Consider the following 19,349-nt stretch of genomic DNA (forward strand, 5'->3'; position numbering starts at 1 on the left):
TGATGGACTCAACCTTAGTGTCTATTGTCTTATATAGCCTGGGAGTTTACTGAATGTTGGAGTGGGTGTAGTTTTTCCTCTGCGGTGGGGTTGGTGGGCTGCTTGGTGGGGCTCTGTGGTGCCATTGGTGGATTTTGGGTAACTCAGGTACCTATTGGGGTCAGCAGGAGTCAGCTGGCTCCAGGGTGGTCCTCCAGCTTTCCTCGCCATTACTAATTTTCTTCCTTCCTCCTGTTCCTTCACACCGTGGGTTGCGTGTTGTCAGTCTCTGTGGTGCAAGCGGTTGGCGTGTTAGGCTGTTAACCGAAAGGTTGGTGGTTCAAGCCCACCCAGGGACGATATCACTGTTATTGCCAGGTAATGCATAATGCTGGACAAACATGCAGTGCAATAACTATAACATTTATGTTGGTTATACCATGTTATAACCAACCATGTTATAACCGGGACGGTCGTTTGATGAACGCAGTCAACTGTTTTATCAAGGGTGATATGCAGCTTTGGGGTGGTGTTGTTCGTCCGCAACTGCATACTTGCTGCCAAGTTCATTACCTACAAGTCAAATATTTTAAACAATCAAGGCGGTATGGAGAGGAAGTACCAGAGCACCTCCATCCAGCCATCCGGTCCTCTCTCGAGGCCCCTGCTTGGCTTTACTCAGTCTCTGTTGCACAATCGTTTACCCCACAACCAAAAACACCGGAACACCCTCCCCCAGTCCCCCGTCCAGTCTCGACACCTGTGGGTTGCACGTTGTCAGTCTCTGTGGCGCAATCGGTTGGCGTGTTAGGCTGTTAACCGAAAGGTTGGTGGTTCAAGCCCACCCAGGGACGATATCACTGTTATTCCCAGGTAATGCAGAATGCTGCACAAACGTGCAGTGCAACTGCATCCTCAAAAAGCACCAATTTTGTTTCACAATAGCATCCATGCTAGACTCGGTCATTTGATGAACGCAGTCAACCGTTTTATCAAGGGTTATATGCATCTTTGGGGTTGCGTTGTTCTTCAGCAACTGCATACTTACTGCCAAGTTCATTACCTACAAGTCACATATTTTAAACAATCAAGGCGGTATGGAGAGGAAGTACCAGAGCACCTCCATCCAGCCACCCAGTCCTCTGTCGACACATGCAGGGGCTTGAGGTACAGGTGAGTCACTGAGGTGCAGGGGAGGCATTCCTCCTCTGCCCCCTCCTGGATACCTGCATCTCAGTTTTATTCCACAATGTACTTACATTCTCATGACACATACACTGAATGGTGTCCAGGGGGGGGCGTCTGTTCATTCAGCCTCACCTCTGGTGCTGGTGCCCAATTCTCAATTTTAAATTGCATATACAGGGAGTGCAGAATTATTAGGCAAGTTGTATTTTTGAGGAATAATTTTATTATTGAACAACAACCATGTTCCCAATGAACCCAAAAAACTCATTAATATCAAAGCTGAATGTTTTTGGAAGTAGTTTTTAGTTTGTTTTTAGTTTTAGCTATTTTAGGGGGATATCTGTGTGTGCAGGTGACTATTACTGTGCATAATTATTAGGCAACTTAACAAAAAACAAATATATACCCATTTCAATTATTTATTTTTACCAGTGAAACCAATATAACATCTCCACATTCACAAATATACATTTCTGACATTCAAAAACTAAACAAAAACATTTCAGCGACCAATATAGCCACCTTTCTTTGCAAGGACACTCAAAAGCCTGCCATCCATGGATTCTGTCAGTGTTTTGATCTGTTCACCATCAACATTGCGTGCAGCAGCAACCACAGCCTCCCAGACACTGTTCAGAGAGGTGTACTGTTTTCCCTCCTTGTAAATCTCACATTTGATGATGGACCACAGGTTCTCAATGGGGTTCAGATCAGGTGAACAAGGTGGCCATGTCATTAGTTTTTCTTCTTTTATACCCTTTCTTGCCAGCCAGGCTGTGGAGTACTTGGACGCGTGTGATGGAGCATTGTCCTGCATGAAAATCATGTTTTTCTTGAAGGATGCAGACTTCTTCCTGTACCACTGCTTGAAGAAGGTGTCTTCCAGAAACTGGCAGTAGGACTGGGAGTTGAGCTTGACTCCATCCTCAACCCGAAAAGGCCCCACAAGCTCATCTTTGATGATACCAGCCCAAACCAGTACTCCACCTCCACCTTGCTGGCGTCTGAGTTGGACTGGAGCTCTCTGCCCTTTACCAATCCAGCCACGGGCCCATCCATCTGGCCCATCAAGACTCACTCTCATTTCATCAGTCCATAAAACCTTAGAAAAACCAGTCTTGAGATATTTCTTGGCCCAGTCTTGACGTTTCAGCTTGTGTATCTTGTTCAGTGGTGGTCGTCTTTCAGCCTTTCTTACCTTGGCCATGTCTCTGAGTATTGCACACCTTGTGCTTTTGGGCACTCCAGTGATGTTGCAGCTCTGAAATATGGCCAAACTGGTGGCAAGTGGCATCTTGGCAGCTGCACGCTTGACTTTTCTCAGTTCATGGGCAGTTATTTTGCGCCTTGGTTTTTCCACACGCTTCTTGCGACCCTGTTGACTATTTTGAATGAAACGCTTGATTGTTCGATGATCACGCTTCAGAAGCTTTGCAATTTTGAGACTGCTGCATCCCTCTGCAAGATATCTCACTATTTTTGACTTTTCTGAGCCTGTCAAGTCCTTCTTTTGACCCATTTTGCCAAAGGAAAGGACGTTGCCTAATAATTATGCACACCTGATATAGGGTGTTGATGTCATTAGACCACACCCCTTCTCATTACAGAGATGCACATCACCTAATATGCTTAATTGGTAGTAGGCTTTCGAGCCTATACAGCTTGGAGTAAGACAACATGCATGAAGAGGATGATGTGGACAAAATACTCATTTGCCTAATAATTCTGCACTCCCTGTAGATATTGTGGGTTCTGGGGAGGGGCCAAGCTGACACCAGCTGATAGTTTCAGGCCACCATGGTAACAAATGAAGAAAACTGAGTTACAGATAAGTGATCGCAGGAAAAGAGAGCCTTACCTGTGGCTCATCACAAATTCTTCTCTATGGTCTTTTTTCAGATTACAAAAGTTTTCAACTTACACCCTTCAGGCAACATAAATAAATAAATGAGGCTAAAATATTGTATACTTCTACAGACGTTCAGCCAGACTGTTAAATTATGTGTAGACTGATATGTCAGAAGATATTATGGTGTCCCTGTAATATGAGTAATTAGCTCTAAAACATTCCCAACACTTATTCATTGTTTTCAGGTTTACTGTGGATTGTAATTATTTATTAAAAACAAAAACAATAAAAATATTTTTGCAATTCGTTTTCACAATCTCAAAAACAGAGGTGAGATGTCAGGATGTTTTTTGTTGCAACAAACCACATGTTGCTTCATTGTGTTAAACAGTTCACTCTGGGCCATGACCAAACTTCCAGTTCCTCTTTACACATACTGACGTTTCATAACAAGAATAACACGACACCACATTCCCACCAGAGCTAAAGTGTTTTTAGGAAACATCAAGTTTCATGCTCTGCAGAAGATGTCTCATCAGATTTTTTTGTTCAGTTTAATAACTGTAAATAATTAATGCAGCAATTAAAGCAAGTATCTATAACAAGCCAAATTGTTCTTCCTATTTTAGTTCTGCAGGCTGATGGAGAAATAAGCCTGTAGCTTAACTTAAACTTCATAGAAATGTTTACACAATATTTTCCATCAGTCATATCTTTTTGAGTAGTGGCCCTTCCTGTCATGGTCTGACATGTTGTAATACAAAGGTCTATATGTACTCTGGCACTGTAACACTATACATAATATTGTGAATAATTAACAAATCAATACATGAATAAAAGAAGAGAGTTTTTAGAAGTCATGTGTCATACATATAGGGCCTTGGGGGTGGGCACACTGAACAATGTCCAGAGGGGGGTCTGTTCATTCAGCCTCACTCCGAGTGCTGGTGCCCACTTCAGAATTTTATTTTTTATGTAGATATTGAGGGTTCTTGGGAGAACTGGAAGCTGGGAGCAGGAGCTGGCTGTCCGGTTGGAGTCTGGGTTGGTGGGCTGCTCTGCTTGGACCGAGGCGGTCTGATTGTCTTCCTCCCAAAGTAAAGGGGAGCATCTCCTGGGTCTTGGGGGGATTGACCCTCTGGGGGTATTAGTGCATAGACCTGGAAGTATAGTGTGTGTGTGTGTGTGTGTGTATACAGCATTCATTTCTGTGTGTCTCCATTTTGGCTGAATGTGTGAGTATTTGTATATGTGTACATGAGATTGGGAATGCATGCTTGTGTCTGTGTGTGCCTGTTTTTTAATGTCTATGAGTCAGGTCAGAACATCTCAGGCACCCCCAAGTGAGGGGCATTTTCCCCCCGCCACACTCCCTGTCTGCCCCGGTCTATTGGTGGTTCTCAGTGTCTGGGGCTGAGTGCTCAGGTGTGTACCGGCTCATTCCCAGCATTTTCTTGTGGGGGGGGGGGGGGGTCTGTGCCCCTGGGTCTGTCAGACCCTTGGTCTGCTGTAGCCCTATATGTCATATGTCATACATATAAAGCCAGAAATGGTTCAAACTAAAATAATTTGTTCCTACATTTAAAGCAAATACCAAACAGAGTTTACAAACCATTTCTGTGACACATGGACCACCAATCATTTTTCCACAAGAACAATTAGCCTGGGAAGAAAAGCGGGACATATTATTTCTGTATCCATTACCATCCCTGTAGTAAACTTTCCCACATGAGCACTTCCATTCTGCTTCTGGGTCGTGTTTTGGACATTTTCCTTTCCCAGTCGTACAAATGGAGTCAGTTCCTTGTCTTTCAGGCTCATCTCCATAGTTATTTTTTTTCCCTCTGGTGCTGTCCGGTTCTGCAGTAGAAGGACAGTGAGGAGCAGAGATGGGCAGTAACGTTACTTTTCAAGTAACGAGTAAAGTAAGGGATTACTATTGCAAAATCGGTAATTAGATTACCGTTACTTTCCCATAGGAACGCTGCGTTACTGCGTTACTAAAACCGTGATTTTTTGCGAGAATGTCTCACGACAGTGACGTAAGCAAGTGCGCCGTTGGTGACAACAGCTGTGTGCAGATCAACAATGGATCACATATCGATTGCGGGAGAGAGTATGAGCGTGCAGCGTTTAAAGCGTGGAAGTACTGACCTTACTTTGAGTTTGATTCCATAAAAAGTGACAAAAACATTAGCATCCATCGTGCGTGGGAAGAAAACTTCTTTTTACAGCGAAAAAACCCCCTAAACTTCCGAGCAAGCACCGAGTGCGCAACAACGTAATGGGAAACTCACAGAGAAAGTCGTGGATTCTTCAACTGACCGCGGCACACCTGCACCAGGGTAAACCTCCGCCTACCCTGCTCCTGCTTTACAGGTGAAAATAGAGCAACAGGACCGCTGAGTCTTTGACTTTATTTATTTTCTGCTGTGTTTTACTTGCATCTATTTGAAAGAGTGAGTGTAAACACAAAAAATATTTTATTTTATGTGCTGGAATGTGTAGAAAATAGGTTTAAATGTTAAACTAATTTATTCAAGTCAGAGAATGTTGCATATAATTAAATTTTTGCTTGATGCATAAAGTTAAAAGATTAAAACTGATAAAACAAGTTTAAAAAAAGAGACTTTTCCATTTGATTACATTTTGTATGATGGATTATGCAGAAAAAGTAGAATTGGGCTGAAAGATCTATCGCTTTATCACCTCTTCAGGATGTAAATCGTGTTTTTAAAAAGTAACAAAGTAATTAATTACTTTTGAAAATAAGTAATCAGTAAAGTAACGGGATTACTTTTTGGGGAAGTAATCAGTAATTAGTTACTGATTACTTTTTTCAAGTAACTTGACCAACACTGGTGAGGAGGCATCAAAGTTCCACAACACCTCCACCTTTTCAAGTGGTGGCATTGCCTCATCGCCATTCTCCTCCTCGTTTGTAGTTAACTCAGAAGACACCATGTGTTGCTTTGCTGTGTTGGCCATGTTACTTTCTCCTTCTTTAAACGATGCATCAGAATCATCATCATTCTCCATTGTGTGAAAGCTATCAGTTTGTTGGAAATCGATGACCCACCCTGTAGATTATAAACATTTATAGCAGAACAACAGTTCCCTGTATGTGCTTACAAGTGAATGTATAACAATGAGTCTGGTTTAATCTAATGACCCCAAAAACTAGTGAGGTGTACACTCAGTGTTTAAATATTAAATGTTCACTGGATAAAATTAAAAGACCTAAAATGTTTCGTTCAACTTTTAATGGGGAAAAATATGTATATAATAAACTGGCAAATTTCATTTAAAAAAAAAAAAACGGTGTTAAAAAACTTAAAAATGCAGTGTTAAAGCATTCCACATATTAAAATATACTCTGTTATTTATCAGATGATTTACATTGTATAAATCAAAAGTAGCTCTGTCTTGTCAATAATAAGACCAAAGAGCTGTGTGTACAATGGAGAACACCACCAGTAGATGGACACAAACATCTTCAACTTGCAGGTGAAATAAAGCAGAAATGGTTCAAACTAAAAGAATTAGTTGGTGCATTAGAAGCAAATACCAAAGCTAAACATATATAATTAACCAAAAAAAGCATTTTAGGACAAAAAAAGACAACTAAATAATGAGTAGATCTATGATTAGCAAAGTTTACAAACCACCTCTGTGACACTAAGAGGTTTTCCACAGGAACAATCAGACTGGTGGGAGTAGCCAGAAATACCATCCCAGTAGTAATCTTTCCCACATGAACACTTCCAGTCCTGCTGCTGAGTCCTGCTGTGGATATTTTGCTTTCCCAGTTGGACAAATGGGGCCAGGTCTCGGTTACTGACACTTACTTTGAGCTTCATTGTGATTATTTCTTCTCTCTGGTGCTGTCCGGTTCTGCTGAAGAAGGACAGCGTGGAGGCAGTAAAGTTCCACAACACCTCCACCTTTTCAGGTCGTGGTACAGGCTCTTCTCCGGTCTCCCCCTGATATGTGATTGATGCAGAGGTTGTCACGAGTTGGGTCCCAGTTTTGGCTGTGCCAGTATTTTGCACCTTCAAACCTTGTGAAGTGGATGATTGAGAACCTTCATTTCTCTTTGTTGTGAGGCTGCTGAGCTCCTTATCCTCCCAGCACAGTCCATACACAGCTCCATCCTTCAAGTTCTTTGCACACTTTTTATCACATAAACCAATCGTCCAATCAGACTCTTCAGACAGACTGATCACCCACCTCTGAAAGCTGCTGGCTGTCTTGGTACTACAGATTAGAAGAGTTGCACAGCACTGTCCCAGCCAGCTATTGTGGAAAACCTTCCTGTTGTCTTTGGACAGCGACATGCCAGGACCCAGAGACTGTGGCTCAAAGATCAGGTCTGAACCAGTGGGAACAAGCTCCTGGTGGTGTTCAGGATCAACCAGAGTCAGCAATGATCCCCAGAACTGAGACGCTTGCTTCACCATCTTCTCCCCATTCTGTCTCATCTCCTCAACCAGTTTGTCCCGATGGCTGCCCGGCTCCAGCCCTTTACTCAGATCCACAGCTTTGGCCTTCTCCACATCCTGATGCACCTGAGAATACATCTGCAGGAAACTGAAGGTGTCCTTCTCCTTCTGTGCTGCTTCCATGCTGCTCTTGCTGGTTTTCAGGGACACCATACGAGCAGAGACTGAGCTCTGGACGCTGGTCAGAGAGATGTCACGCAGCTTAGTCACAGCCTCAATCAGACGCACACTGCAGCGACCCAGCTTCTCTCTTTCACTCTTCTCCCACTTTTCCAGACTCACATTCTCATCGTCTGTTTTCTCCTGTAAGATCAGCTGCTCAGCTTTCAGCTTCTCCAGGAGCTCTTTGTGGGCTGTGGAGAAGGTCTTCATATTGTGTAGGCGGTGCTGGTCCTCAATGGCGCAGGAAACACACACACAGGTCATGTCGTCCAAGCAGTAGTACTCCAGGAGCTTGCCGTGCTGAGGACATTTGGTGTTCCCACATAAAGCCATGGGTTCAGTCAGAGGATGAGTCTGCAGTAACACAGGTGTGGTCAGGTGGGCCTGGAGGTGCTGGACACACATGGAGATCTCACACTTCATGCACGTCTTCTTTGCTGGTTTCCTGTCCTCTGCACACATGTCACAGAGAACAGTTTGTGGATCTGTTCTTCTCCTTTTTGTTTGTATACTGTCAGACATGTTTTCCAGCAGGAGGTCCTCCTTAGATTTGTTGAGTATAATTCAGTGTTGAATAAAGTCCTTGTCAACTCTCTTTTAGAAAAAAATTGGAATTTGATGAACTCCTGAGTTTTGCTCTTTTCTTGCCAGTTTCTGATCACCGTGTTTAGTCTGCTCAGGAGTGCTGCACCACACTTTCAATTCCCTGAAAACTCCACACTGAAGGGGTGGAGTCAGACAAATGTGACTGCAGCTGTTTTATAATGTTTGCAATTCAGTTTCATTTCCTCCAAGATTGACAGGAAACACTCAAAATGTTAAAACACTGAATAAGCAATCTATAAAATCCAGGCAGCAATAAACCAGTTATAATTAGCACAAGATTGATTTTAGGAGCTATTTAATATTCACATTTTCTCACTTCATATGTTTGTACAGAACCACATCTTCATTTAGCTCCAAAATAAGCATCATCATTAAATGAAACAAAGAGGATACTGGAGTTCTCACATTTCATACAGGTCTTCTTTGCTGGTTTTCTTTCCTCTTTCACACAGAACAGCTTGTGGATCGGCCGGTGTTTTTAGATGTTTATTTAAATCTGGATCTCCTGATCTGACTTGTTGAATGTCATTCAGTCCTGAAAGAATCTCTGCTGCTCTTTGACTCCAGTTCAATGAACAGAAGTGTTTTCTAGCCTGGTCTCTCACTTATTTATAAATCCAGTAGCACCGTACAAAAGTTTGGATCATCTGGAAGTTAGTTTGCACTTTGCACTGCTAAAACAAATAGAGAACAGGCAGAGTCAGTTAAGTTTAACTGCAGAAATATGGACGTGTTAGAAACACTGACCAGAGTTTGATTTGCAAACACACTTTTGTGCTAGGGTAGAAAAGACATGGACTTACATGGAATTACGAAATCCACAGAGCATTTTTTCCGTTGTTGTGCTGACATTAAAATACTGTTAATTTACCATAATGTAGCTTATGGATGACATTCCTTCACTGGCGTTCAGCTGGCCTTATTTTCTATCATGTGTAACAAAGAGGAAAAACATTTTTAATGTAAAGTCACAATACCTGGTGATTATTTAAAGGCTTTGATGTTAGAGGCAGGATTCCTGTCAGCACTGAACAAATGTATTTATCAGATTGTTGGAAACTGACCGCCCTGCCTGTAGATTATAAACCTTTATGACAGAACAATAGTTCCCTGTATGTGCCTCCAAGTTACTGTAGAACAATGAGCCTGCTCTTATCTAATGAGACAAAATCTTATCAGTTTTTGTGTCCTTATATAAGACCCGTAGTATTTTGCAGCCTGGTCTCAGTATTTTCAGTTTTCAGTATTGAAACTAATTAAAACCAATAGAATGCAGATTGATTTGCTTTACTTTTATACTGACAAAGGTGTACTTAATAAACTGGCAAATTCAGTAACTTTCTTTTGTCCACTTAACACAAATGAAAATGCAATGTTCTCGCTTCAGTTACTCAGATATGTAAAGCATTGCATATATTAAAAGTATACTCACTTTATTATTTATCAGATCATTTACATTGTATAAAACAACAGCTGTTTCTTTGTTGTCGATAATAAGACCGAAGAGCTGTGTGAACAATGTGAGAGCACCACCAGCAGATGGAGACACACGTCTTCAACTTGCAGGTGAAATAAAGTAGAAACGGTTCAAACTAAAAGAATTTGTTGCTACATTTAAAGCAAACACTGGAGCTAAGAATATTTTAATTAACAAAAAAACAAAATTGTTTTACTTTTTTAATTTACATTACTTTCATATGTGATACATCGCACAACAAGTTAATCACTGAAGCAGCACAATGTCTTCACAGTTTATGAATGTGAAAGACAGTCAGTTACACTGATATTCATACAGGGACAGAAAATGACTAAATGATCAGCAGAGTTTGAACTAACAGAGTTTACAAACCATTTCTGTGACACATGGACCACCAATCATTTTTCCACAAGAACAATTAGCCTGGGAAGAAAAGCGGGACACATTATTTCTGTATCCATTACCATCCCTGTAGTAAGCTTTCCCACATGAGCACTTCCATTCTTGCTTCTGGGTCGTGTTTTGGACATTTTCCTTTCCCAGTCGTACAAATGGAGTCAGTTCCTTGTTGTTCAGGCTCATCTCAATAGTTATTATTTCATCCCTCTGGTGCTGTCCGGTTCTGCAGTAGAAGAAGAGTGAGGAGACATCAAAGTTCCACAACACCTTTTCAAGTGGTGGTAAAGGCTGGAGGTGCTGGACACACATGGAGATCTCACACTTCATGCACGTCTTCTTTGCTGGTTTCCTGTCCTCTGCAACATGTCACAGAGGATAGTTTGTGGATCTGTTCTTCTCCTTTTTGTTTGTATGTTGTCAGACATGTTTTAGAAGAAAGAAGATTTTGACAGGAATTGGTCTTGTTTCCAAAGATTCAGAAATTAAAAAGCTTTGATCAGTGTGCATACCCCAGTGTGATGTGATAGTTTGAGCTGCACTCCGTCCTCACCGGTATACTTTACTCAGAAATAACCCAGTGTCAGCTATAAATTCTTATCGTAGCAACCTAATCCTATATGTTCACACTCCCATAAAAAAAAATCTGTCAAAACACAGGCAAAATAAATACACAGTTACAAGTATAAACACCACACCTAAATAAAACGTATGTCAGCTAAGAAATGATTGACCTTTGTGGCCAGGGTTAGGCCACAAGGGCAGTTACTTCATATCATTTCTTAAAACTGTATTAAAAAAAGAAATTCCTAGCATAGCCTACCTGGCTGAACAGGTAAACCATGTGCCATAAGGTTGTTGCAGAGGACTGAATATGGGACCATTTACTGCAATTTTTCTCCCAGTTTTCCTGCCTTCTTTCTGTCCCAGTTAATATTTTTAAATGGGATATTTATTAAAACCAGGTGTATTTCTGGCTCAAAATCTTTGTGGGGTGTCATCGAGACAAAAATTAATTTTGTTTTGTTTTCTCATTTAATAAATTAAAATCGGAAAAAAAATGATTTAAGAACATTTCATTTGGGAGATTGAAAATGGTCAGCACCCCAGATGTACCTTATATGTAAAGTGAATGCAAGTCTATCACATTTCATATATAACCTCTGTCATGAGCCAAATAACAATGTGTTCCTAATGATGTGACCAGTGACTTCGGGGAAGAATTTGTAAATTATTTTTTCGCCTTTTTATTGTATATTTCGGACAGTTTTCAAAGGGAACATCAGACAGGAGCTGACGTTGTTTCTCAAGGTTGGCGGGCGCCAAAGTTTTATGAATGCAAGGCAAACCCAGGAAATACTTTTATTAAGCTAACTACACCTGTGCACCGAAGTTAGCCTTAAACGTACCGCTAGTGCTAACAAACAGGCAGCAGTGCTCCGATAAAGCAACGGGGTGAACAGTGAAGGTAACCAGTACTTTTTAACATCACTGTGTGTTACTCATAACCGGGTTAGAGAGGTCAGTCCCGGTCAGAATATAACAAGCTAACATCAAAGTGTAGCCAGCTAAAGTTAGCTAGCTAAGTTAGCTAGACTTTGTTTAGTTAATTAGCTAAAAGTATTAAACAATAAGTAATATTTAATTAATTAAAGTAATACGTAATTAACAGGAATCAGTTTGGGTGTAACCTTACTTTCTTGGGCATTAAATCACTGAAACCAAAAGGATTAAAATTAACATTTAGAGTATTTAATATGTTCAGTTCTTACTCTTACGTCTTATGTCTTACTCTTATTGAGGTACTACTAACTTAGGGGATTAAATTGAGCTCCAGGTATGAGTTAATTTTATAATTAATATTTTAAAAAATATATAAAATAACCAGCTGTTATAAATTACACAGCACCATTAAGTTTGTGAAACAACTTTAGCAGCGCCACGGTGAAAATGGTGATCATCTGCCAAAAAGTGATTTCTGATATTAAACTTTTGTGGACCTATCATCTATCAAATGTGTCTCTAATGAATGATCAAAAGCCATTATGTAAGCGAGTAAGAAAAGACCTGCCAGCATGTAGAAGTTGCAGCCACTCTTTGGCAAAGTCACTTTTATATATCTTTTGTTTATGTGGGCAAAATGTCTCATTGACATCAAAAATCTGGTATAAAAAACTGCAAGAAATATAATATAACACTAATATCAAGACATTTAAGTGGCCAAAAGGACTGGATTGATTATAATGTGAAACAGACTACATACAATAATGCACAGTTATAAGGATGCTTGCAAAGCAGGTCATTTTTAAAAATTTAAAATTTTATCTATAACACCTTATAATGCCCGTTCATAATGTAAATAAAGATATTGGACTATTCATCTTAAGAACTAATCACTGTGCAATAGTCTGACAATAGTCAAAATACTGTGCAACAGACATTTTCCTGGAGGAACCTACCCGAGGGATCTATCTATCCGTCTTCTGTATCTTATCAGTTTCTCACATAGCTGTGGAGAAATTTTGGGATATTCCTCGTTGCTTGTGTTCTGGTTTTGTTCAGATCTGCTGCCATGTTCATTCTAGACCAGGGGTGAGCAGGCCTCGAGGGCTAGTGTCCCTGCAGGTTTTAGGTGCGTCCTTGAACCAACACAGCTGATTTAAATGGCTAAATTAGCTCCTCGACATGTCCTGAAGGTCTCCAGAGGCCTGGTAATGAACTAATCATGTGATTCAGGTGTGTTAACCCAAGGTGCGATCTAAAACCTGCAGGACACTGGCCCTCGAAGCCTGGAATTGCCCACCCCTGCTCTAGACAGAAGAGTTTTTTCCCTTAACCCTTTCTAACAAGCCATACTTTTTCAGTTTTTTTTCTAATAATAATGTCATGAACATTAACATTAATCGTGCTAACTGAGACCTGTAGAGCCTGAGATGGAGCTCTTTGGTTTTTTTGCAGTGTCTCTGAAGATTGCATGGTCTGATCCTGTTGTGAATTTGCTGGGACGCCCTCTCCTGGGAAGATTGAGTCTTTATGTTAACACACATCTGAATGCTCCAGACCATTAAACTGCCAAAACTTCTGCTTTTATAGACATGCTCACGCCTGCTGATACCTCATTAATCAGGTGCATTTGATTATCAGCACCTGGCTGCTACTTACCGGAAGTGCACGATAAACAAATCAAATATCTAAGAAATCAAATACTTCATCACAGGCACTGGGAAAATCCTGCTCAGTAATTTTGACCTTAGAGTATTTTATTTAGTTGTACATGTTTCTGTCTGCTGTTTTCAGGAGTGCATCACGACAGATGAGTAAGATGAGGCACTTTGCTGATGAAGAGCTCCTCGGACTCGGTCAGAAACCACCTGGCACTCGTGAAGAGACTCCAGCTTTCTCAGACATGAGCCCTACCCCCATGGCTAACGGCATGAACCAGAGAAGTGTGGTGTGTTTCCCCTTGATCTCTGAGAGTAGGAAGCTTGTGTGGGTGCATTCGCACCAGATCGACTCACAGATACACGGCGCTGCGGAGCTGGACGAGGCCTTTGACAGGTTTCCCTACCTAACACACAGACAGACCGCCGAACTGGCAGAGAGTTGCCACCTGCACCCAGACCAGGTGAAGGCGTGGTTCATGGCACAGAGGCTCCGCTACGGCATCAGCTGGGACTATGAAGACATCCGTGAGGTCCAAAGGAAGTTCAACTCAAGTCAGGAAAAGAAGGAGCTTCAAGGCGGGACGGAGAGAGAAATAATGGAGGACGGAAGAGAGAAGAGAAAAGTGAAAGCAACTGGTGGGAATGCAAAGGGAAGAGGAGTGAGAGGAGACAGCGCAAATGTTAATGAGCAGTTGAAGAGAGACATGAAGGAGCAACCAGTGAAGGAGAAAAAAAGCAGCACGCAAAAACGAAAAAAGACAACAGCAACAGACCAGATGGGAAAGAAGATCATGAAGCGTGATAAGGAGGAGATGATGGATAAAGTGGAAAGTGGGGGAGAAAAATGCCCCAAGCGTCGTGGCAGAAAAAGAAAAAAACCAAGAGTGATCAAAAGTTGCATGCAAGAGGAGAGTAATGCACCTCCGGCTCCCAGCTCTCTGCTCGGCCCCCAGGCTGAAAACCAAACTTCTGATGCATCTCCAGCGCCTGACAACCAGACACGTCTGCTGCAGAGAGCCGGCGATCCCTGCTCTACCATAGACGGCGACTTCAGGGAGAAAAAAGAAATCGAGGGTGCAGATCTGCAAGCAGAGCCGGACCACAGCGTTTTCATCACAGATATTGACAAACTAAAGGCCCTCATCGAAGTGAAAAACACCCCCTCTTCCGCAGAGCCTACACCTACTACTCGGCTCCACTGCAAGACGCCGGCCCAGCTGGCAATGATGAAGATGGCGTTCCTGCAATGCCAGTACCCAGACAAGGAGCAGTACAGCCGGCTGGCAAGGCTGGTCGGTGTGCCACGCTTGGCGGTCATTCAGTGGTTCGCCGACATGCGCTATTTCATTAAGAGAGGGAGGCCTCGTTGGATGAATGAGGAGGAGCACCATCGGGTACTGGGCAACATCATGTATCAGCAGTACATGAACGCGATGACTAAAGTAAAGTTGCCCAATAGCATTAACTCCTGGATTATGATGCTCGAAGGGAACAAAGGCTACAGCGAGGAGAAAAATGTGAAGATCCCTCCAGAGTAGAAATAGCACAACAGCTCTTATGGCTCATATAAAAACACAGCTGGATCGTTTTTTAGTTCATCTGTTCTTCAGGCAGTTGTCAACTTGTTTATCAAGGTCCCATGTTAGACAGACCCCCTGATTCCATGTTTTTCCTGCTGTTTTAGTTAGTGTGTTCAAAAGATCCTCATTCGGATTCTAGGTGCAGTTTTAGTCTGTTTATGCTGTGCAGCTGTTTTCACTGTCTTAATAAAAGCACTTTTATTGCTCTTTCAGCAGGACTCAGCTGATTAGTTACAGCAAAACACAAATTATTCCTCAGTGCGGACAGAAAACACAGGGATGTTTGAAAGAAGACACATGTTTCAGCATGTAATCCACACTAAATTACACTAACACTGGACACTTTAAAACAGTGGTGTCAAACATAAGGCCCGGGGCAAAGAATCGGCCCAATAAAGACTTCAGTCCTGGACTGAAACTGTGAAGGAGAGTGTAGATTTTGGGCTTTTCACTAAATTTTACATGTTTTCCTACTAAGAGCTCTGCAGGTCATTCATACTAAACCAAAGTAATTAATAGCTAAATGACAGAGAAGTTATTTTTTCCCCACTGTGTACATTTCTTTCATTTTCTGCTATTTAGGTTAGGTTCAGTTTTATACTTAAAGACAGTCTAGAAAATGAGCTACCAGAAGTTTCTGTTATTTTACACTTTTATTTCTTACAATTTAAACCCAAAGAGCGCTTATTTTTATTATAATAACATACTATGTCCAGGATTAAATGTGCAGTTAAACCTCAGTGCAGGAGTTTTACTGGTCTGGCCCTGCTGTGAAAGATATTAAGTGGGTAATATTTCACAAGTTAGCCAGCTATCTTACTAAATCTTGCTTTGTTAGAGGCAAAAAGTATTAAAAATCAGTTTTAAACCTGAAATATGATTACAAAAATACGACATCTATTCATACAATCACAGTTAATATTTACAGATGCTACCTCAGCAGATGTTTCTCTTAACAAGGTGCTTTCTTTTTCCTCTTCTTAAGGAGGTAAAACATAATTTTCCAATACTGTAGGTACTGAAGGGTTAGAGTAAATTGAGAGGCTCTCAAACAGGTCCAGCAGTCACACAAAAGACCTCATTACTTTAGGTTGCATGTAAACGGGTCCATCTCAGTTCCATCTGGCTGCGTACTCCGCCCTCTGCGGCTGCCAGAGCTCTGCGCCTTCGATGATGCGGCGGATCATGGTGGCAGACGTGAGAAGCAGGTGTCCAGCAGCCTGAAGAAGGGTGGAGGCCACACGCAGCACTTCTCTGGGAACAGCACAGTGTTATCAGGATTAAAGGTCAGTGCAGATTCTTCAGCCTGAACCAGAAACATCTAATGTGATCGTTAAGCTTTTAATAGCTGGCTGTGAGTGACAGCTGCTATTTCTCTTATCCTCTTTTAAAGTTTAAAGTTAAATAATCCAAAATCTGTAGAAAACAGACTTATACACAAGTATTTCTTTAGTGTCCTTTTATTCAGATGTTATACTGTTATTATTTGAGGTACTAATCTGGGAGTATAAAATCAAGAAATATCAGAAAAATCAAAGCAAATTTGTGTAATAACATTTATCGTGTGGATCAGCTGAACTCCACCTAACTATTAAAATGTATTTGAAGTACATAACACAGGCTGGAGCCAGAGCAGGCAGGAAACCAGGTAACTTACTGCACCCTTACTACTTCCATAGGAATTATTGTGCTGCTGCTGATCAAATGCATTTTGTTAACTGAGAATCAGAAGTTCTGGCAGTCTGCTGGTCTGTGTGATAACACCATGCAACATCCCAGCAAATTTACCTCAGGGTCAGGTCATGCAATGCTCGGAGAAACTGCAAAATCGCAGTAGCTACAGCTGAGACTCTACAGGTCTGAGTTATGATGTCAAATATTAAAGTTAATGACAGTGGAGTTTGAAAAAGACTGAACAGGTCTGTGAGCCTAAGCCTTGATGCCCAAGCCAAAATTGCATCTGAACAATCCACAGAACATCTGAAACAATGTCCTTTAAGATGAGAACAAAGTGGAGATGCACAGCACCACATTTAAAGAAAACCAAACTCAGCCTATCAGCAAACACACCTCACACCAACTGTGAAACACGGTGGTGGAGGTGGTGATGATTTGGGCGTCTTACAGTCAGTGAGTTGACTGTGAACTCCTCTGTATACCAAAGTTTTATAGAGTCCAATGTGACGTGTTAAAGTTATTGCTACCGTTCATTTTTATTAAGTGCAAACTAAAGTCTGTATTGATGCTAAAAGACTGAATTTTTCTTCTGCCACTGAAAGCTTGCACAGCACTACATATCCAAATGAACCTTTATTACCCTCCTAACCTTTTCACTTGGCTTACCTGAGAACTTTCTTGGGCCCAAGACACTGAAAGTCAGCGCTCACTGAGTACAGGCCTTGAAATGTGGCCTGCACATTCAATGAGCCAAACACATCTTTGGGGCTCATCCTGTAAAGGTCAAAGGTGACGCGGGCTATGTCTCTCCCAGTACGTGATTTGTTGTGGTCTTGAGCTTTGGGCACAACTGCACCCTGGGGGGCATCAGAGAGATTAGAAAACTGTCACCAAGAGACAAAAAGCACACCCTAAACCCAGACACAGCTTCTGCGGTCAAACCCACCTGTTGTGATCTCCACGTCTGTCCAGGCTCCAGGGCCATGAGCATGACGTTGTCGGGTAGGGTCATGAGGAACTCATCAGAGTCGACTTCTGTACCGTCATCCTCACAAACCAGAGACAGAGACACAGCAGACAGCGAGAGCAGCAACGCCTGGCATACCTGTCAGTATGAGGACAGTAAGCAGTCATATACAGAGAATATGAATTAGTGATATTTACTTCCCAGCTGTAAAAAAAACAAACCCTCATTCTTAATCATTTATTAGCATTAAATAATAATTCAACATGATATGGACTTGAATGGAAACATTTCCATGCCATCTTAAGGACTTAGTCTTAGCCTTTGTTAATACCATGATCATCAGTTAATAAACCAGTTTTTATGGCACCCAATTGGCAAGAAAAAATGCATTTGATCAGCCTCTAGGTGGAGCTGTTGTACACATAGCTGATATTCAGCTGGCGTTTGGAAATGCAGTTTGGCCCTCTTATATTCTGCAGGCAAAGGCAGTGAATATTTGACTAATGACTTCATGTGATCCTATACAAAAATTATAGATTATGATATCATGTTTTTAGATGATGTCATGGCCTTAAGGTAATGAACTATCTTCTAAAAGATTATTTAATCCTCTTTTATTGCCACATTGAAATCATTTGCCCTATTAATTAATTTTATAATTTTAAAAGCTTATTTCTCTTTTTTCAAATTTAATAGATTTCTTAATCTTCTATTTTATTTTGACATTTTTGGCTGAAAATATTTTCACCCTATTGAGAACCTTTCCTCAGTCACTCTCACCCTCTCCTTCAGCTCCTCCAGCGTCCCGGCCGTGACGCCTTTCCTGGTGTTCCTGTTGTGACAGCACACTCTGAAAGGTCTCTGTGTCGGGGACCACACTCGCTTGGTTACAGACCTGAGGACAGACGAGACAAAAAAAGGTTTGAAAATAATAGAACGGTCTCTTTAACAAATGTTTGACTTTTATCTGAGAGGATGCTGGTTTTGTGTCCCAGTAGGTTATATTAACAAGCTGATATTACCCGAACATGACCCCAAAATCTATCAACTAAATTGCATTGAGCCGTTTTTAGTTTTGTTATTTACACAAAGTACTTAACATGAGTCAAACTGTTATGTGAGTTTGATCCTTGTGCGATAGAGACCATTTTCACATACATTCCTTTTTTTATTGTTATTTCTATTTTATGCACCATCTGTATTTCTATTTACATTAAATCATCCTCTCAATTTCACTCTTCCATTGTCACACTGATTTTACCTGCTTTTATTTTATTTTACGGTTTTTCTTAAACATTTTAATCTGAAATGAGAAAAAAGTTTTTTTCATACCTCAGTCTTACATAAGTCACAGTACTGTACATTTTTGGGAACACCTGTCGAATCATTAAGTTACTTATGCCTGTTTTACGATCGTATCAAGCTGCAGACAGCAGCAGTGTACTAACTGGTACGTTAAAACTCATTTGTCACTTACTTGATGAATGAAGATGTTGTATCCATGCTGGTTAGTTTCTTCCCTTCTCGTCTCTCAGCCTGATGTTTTTGGGGCTGTTTTGGTGTCACACACTGTATTAGTGTTTGTGCTGCTTGTGTTTGACCCAGTTGCTGGACTTTACCCCGGGACTTGGTGATAATTCAGATACAGAACAGAACAGGGTAAAGTTCATATTGATTGTGTTTGACTCAGACGTGCCTTCTTTTATCTGAAAAGCAGAATAATGATATCTACAGCTGATAATTCAGAGGTTGTTTCCTGTGTTTTTATAACTGAACATAAACAGTTTTTTAAGAAGTCTCTT

The 19,349-nt window shown here is 41.2% G+C and overlaps 3 protein-coding genes across 12 annotated transcripts; 1 reads left to right on the forward strand and 2 right to left on the reverse strand.

The window, feature by feature from the left end:
- Positions 1-6,271: 6,271 nt before the first annotated feature.
- On the reverse strand, positions 6,272-13,049 carry LOC106674469 (uncharacterized). 8 transcript variants are annotated; one of them, XR_013096861.1, is made up of 3 exons: positions 12,619-12,830; positions 10,483-10,518; positions 9,753-10,385 (listed from the first exon to the last, which is right to left on the reverse strand). XR_013096861.1 is itself a non-coding variant. In XM_076881730.1 (2 exons), the coding sequence occupies exon 2, from the start codon at positions 8,140-8,142 to the stop codon at positions 6,664-6,666; it is 1,479 nt and encodes a 492-aa protein (XP_076737845.1). In that variant the 5' UTR covers positions 8,143-8,176; positions 12,619-12,955; the 3' UTR covers positions 6,272-6,663. The 8 variants fall into 8 exon arrangements, 2 of the variants coding, with proteins under 2 accessions (XP_076737845.1, XP_076737846.1); XR_013096856.1 differs by having other exon boundaries at positions 10,483-10,561; positions 12,619-12,817; XR_013096859.1 differs by lacking the exon at positions 12,619-12,830 and adding an exon at positions 10,672-11,304 and having other exon boundaries at positions 10,483-10,561.
- Positions 11,332-15,180, forward strand: homezb (homeobox and leucine zipper encoding b). 3 transcript variants are annotated; one of them, XM_076881732.1, is made up of 2 exons: positions 11,332-11,470; positions 13,457-15,180. In XM_076881732.1, the coding sequence occupies exon 2, from the start codon at positions 13,473-13,475 to the stop codon at positions 14,859-14,861; it is 1,389 nt and encodes a 462-aa protein (XP_076737847.1). In that variant the 5' UTR covers positions 11,332-11,470; positions 13,457-13,472; the 3' UTR covers positions 14,862-15,180. The 3 variants fall into 3 exon arrangements, with proteins under 3 accessions (XP_076737847.1, XP_004575333.1, XP_004575332.1); XM_004575276.5 differs by having other exon boundaries at positions 11,347-11,627; XM_004575275.5 differs by lacking the exon at positions 11,332-11,470 and adding an exon at positions 13,142-13,286.
- Positions 15,181-15,803: 623 nt separating this feature from the next.
- On the reverse strand, positions 15,804-19,173 carry cideb (cell death inducing DFFA like effector b). Its single transcript, XM_004575274.5, has 5 exons — positions 19,025-19,173; positions 18,328-18,442; positions 17,527-17,685; positions 17,247-17,437; positions 15,804-16,157 (listed from the first exon to the last, which is right to left on the reverse strand). Exons 1-5 carry the CDS (start codon positions 19,048-19,050, stop codon positions 16,016-16,018), a joined length of 633 nt encoding a protein of 210 aa, XP_004575331.1. The 5' UTR covers positions 19,051-19,173; the 3' UTR covers positions 15,804-16,015.
- Between the last annotated feature and the right edge of the window lie 176 nt (positions 19,174-19,349).

Source organism: Maylandia zebra, linkage group LG3 (genome assembly GCF_041146795.1).
Source record: "Maylandia zebra isolate NMK-2024a linkage group LG3, Mzebra_GT3a, whole genome shotgun sequence".
NCBI classification, from domain to species: domain Eukaryota; kingdom Metazoa; phylum Chordata; class Actinopteri; order Cichliformes; family Cichlidae; genus Maylandia; species Maylandia zebra.

Coding starts and splice junctions, on each gene's coding strand:
- LOC106674469 (XM_076881730.1), bottom strand. CDS start 8,142: ATGTGTGCAGAGGACAGGAAACCAGCAAAGAAGACGTGCATGAAGTGT.
- cideb (XM_004575274.5), bottom strand. CDS start 19,050: ATGGATACAACATCTTCATTCATCAA. Junction 17,686..18,327: donor TGGAGGAGCTGAAGGAGAGG/GTGAGAGTGACT, acceptor TCATACTGACAG/GTATGCCAGGCGTTGCTGCT. Junction 16,158..17,246: donor GGGCCCAAGAAAGTTCTCAG/GTAAGCCAAGTG, acceptor TGCTGTTCCCAG/AGAAGTGCTGCGTGTGGCCT.
- homezb (XM_004575275.5), top strand. CDS start 13,255: ATGCTCACGCCTGCTGATACCTCATTAATCAG. Junction 13,287..13,456: donor GCTGATACCTCATTAATCAG/GTGCATTTGATT, acceptor TGCTGTTTTCAG/GAGTGCATCACGACAGATGA.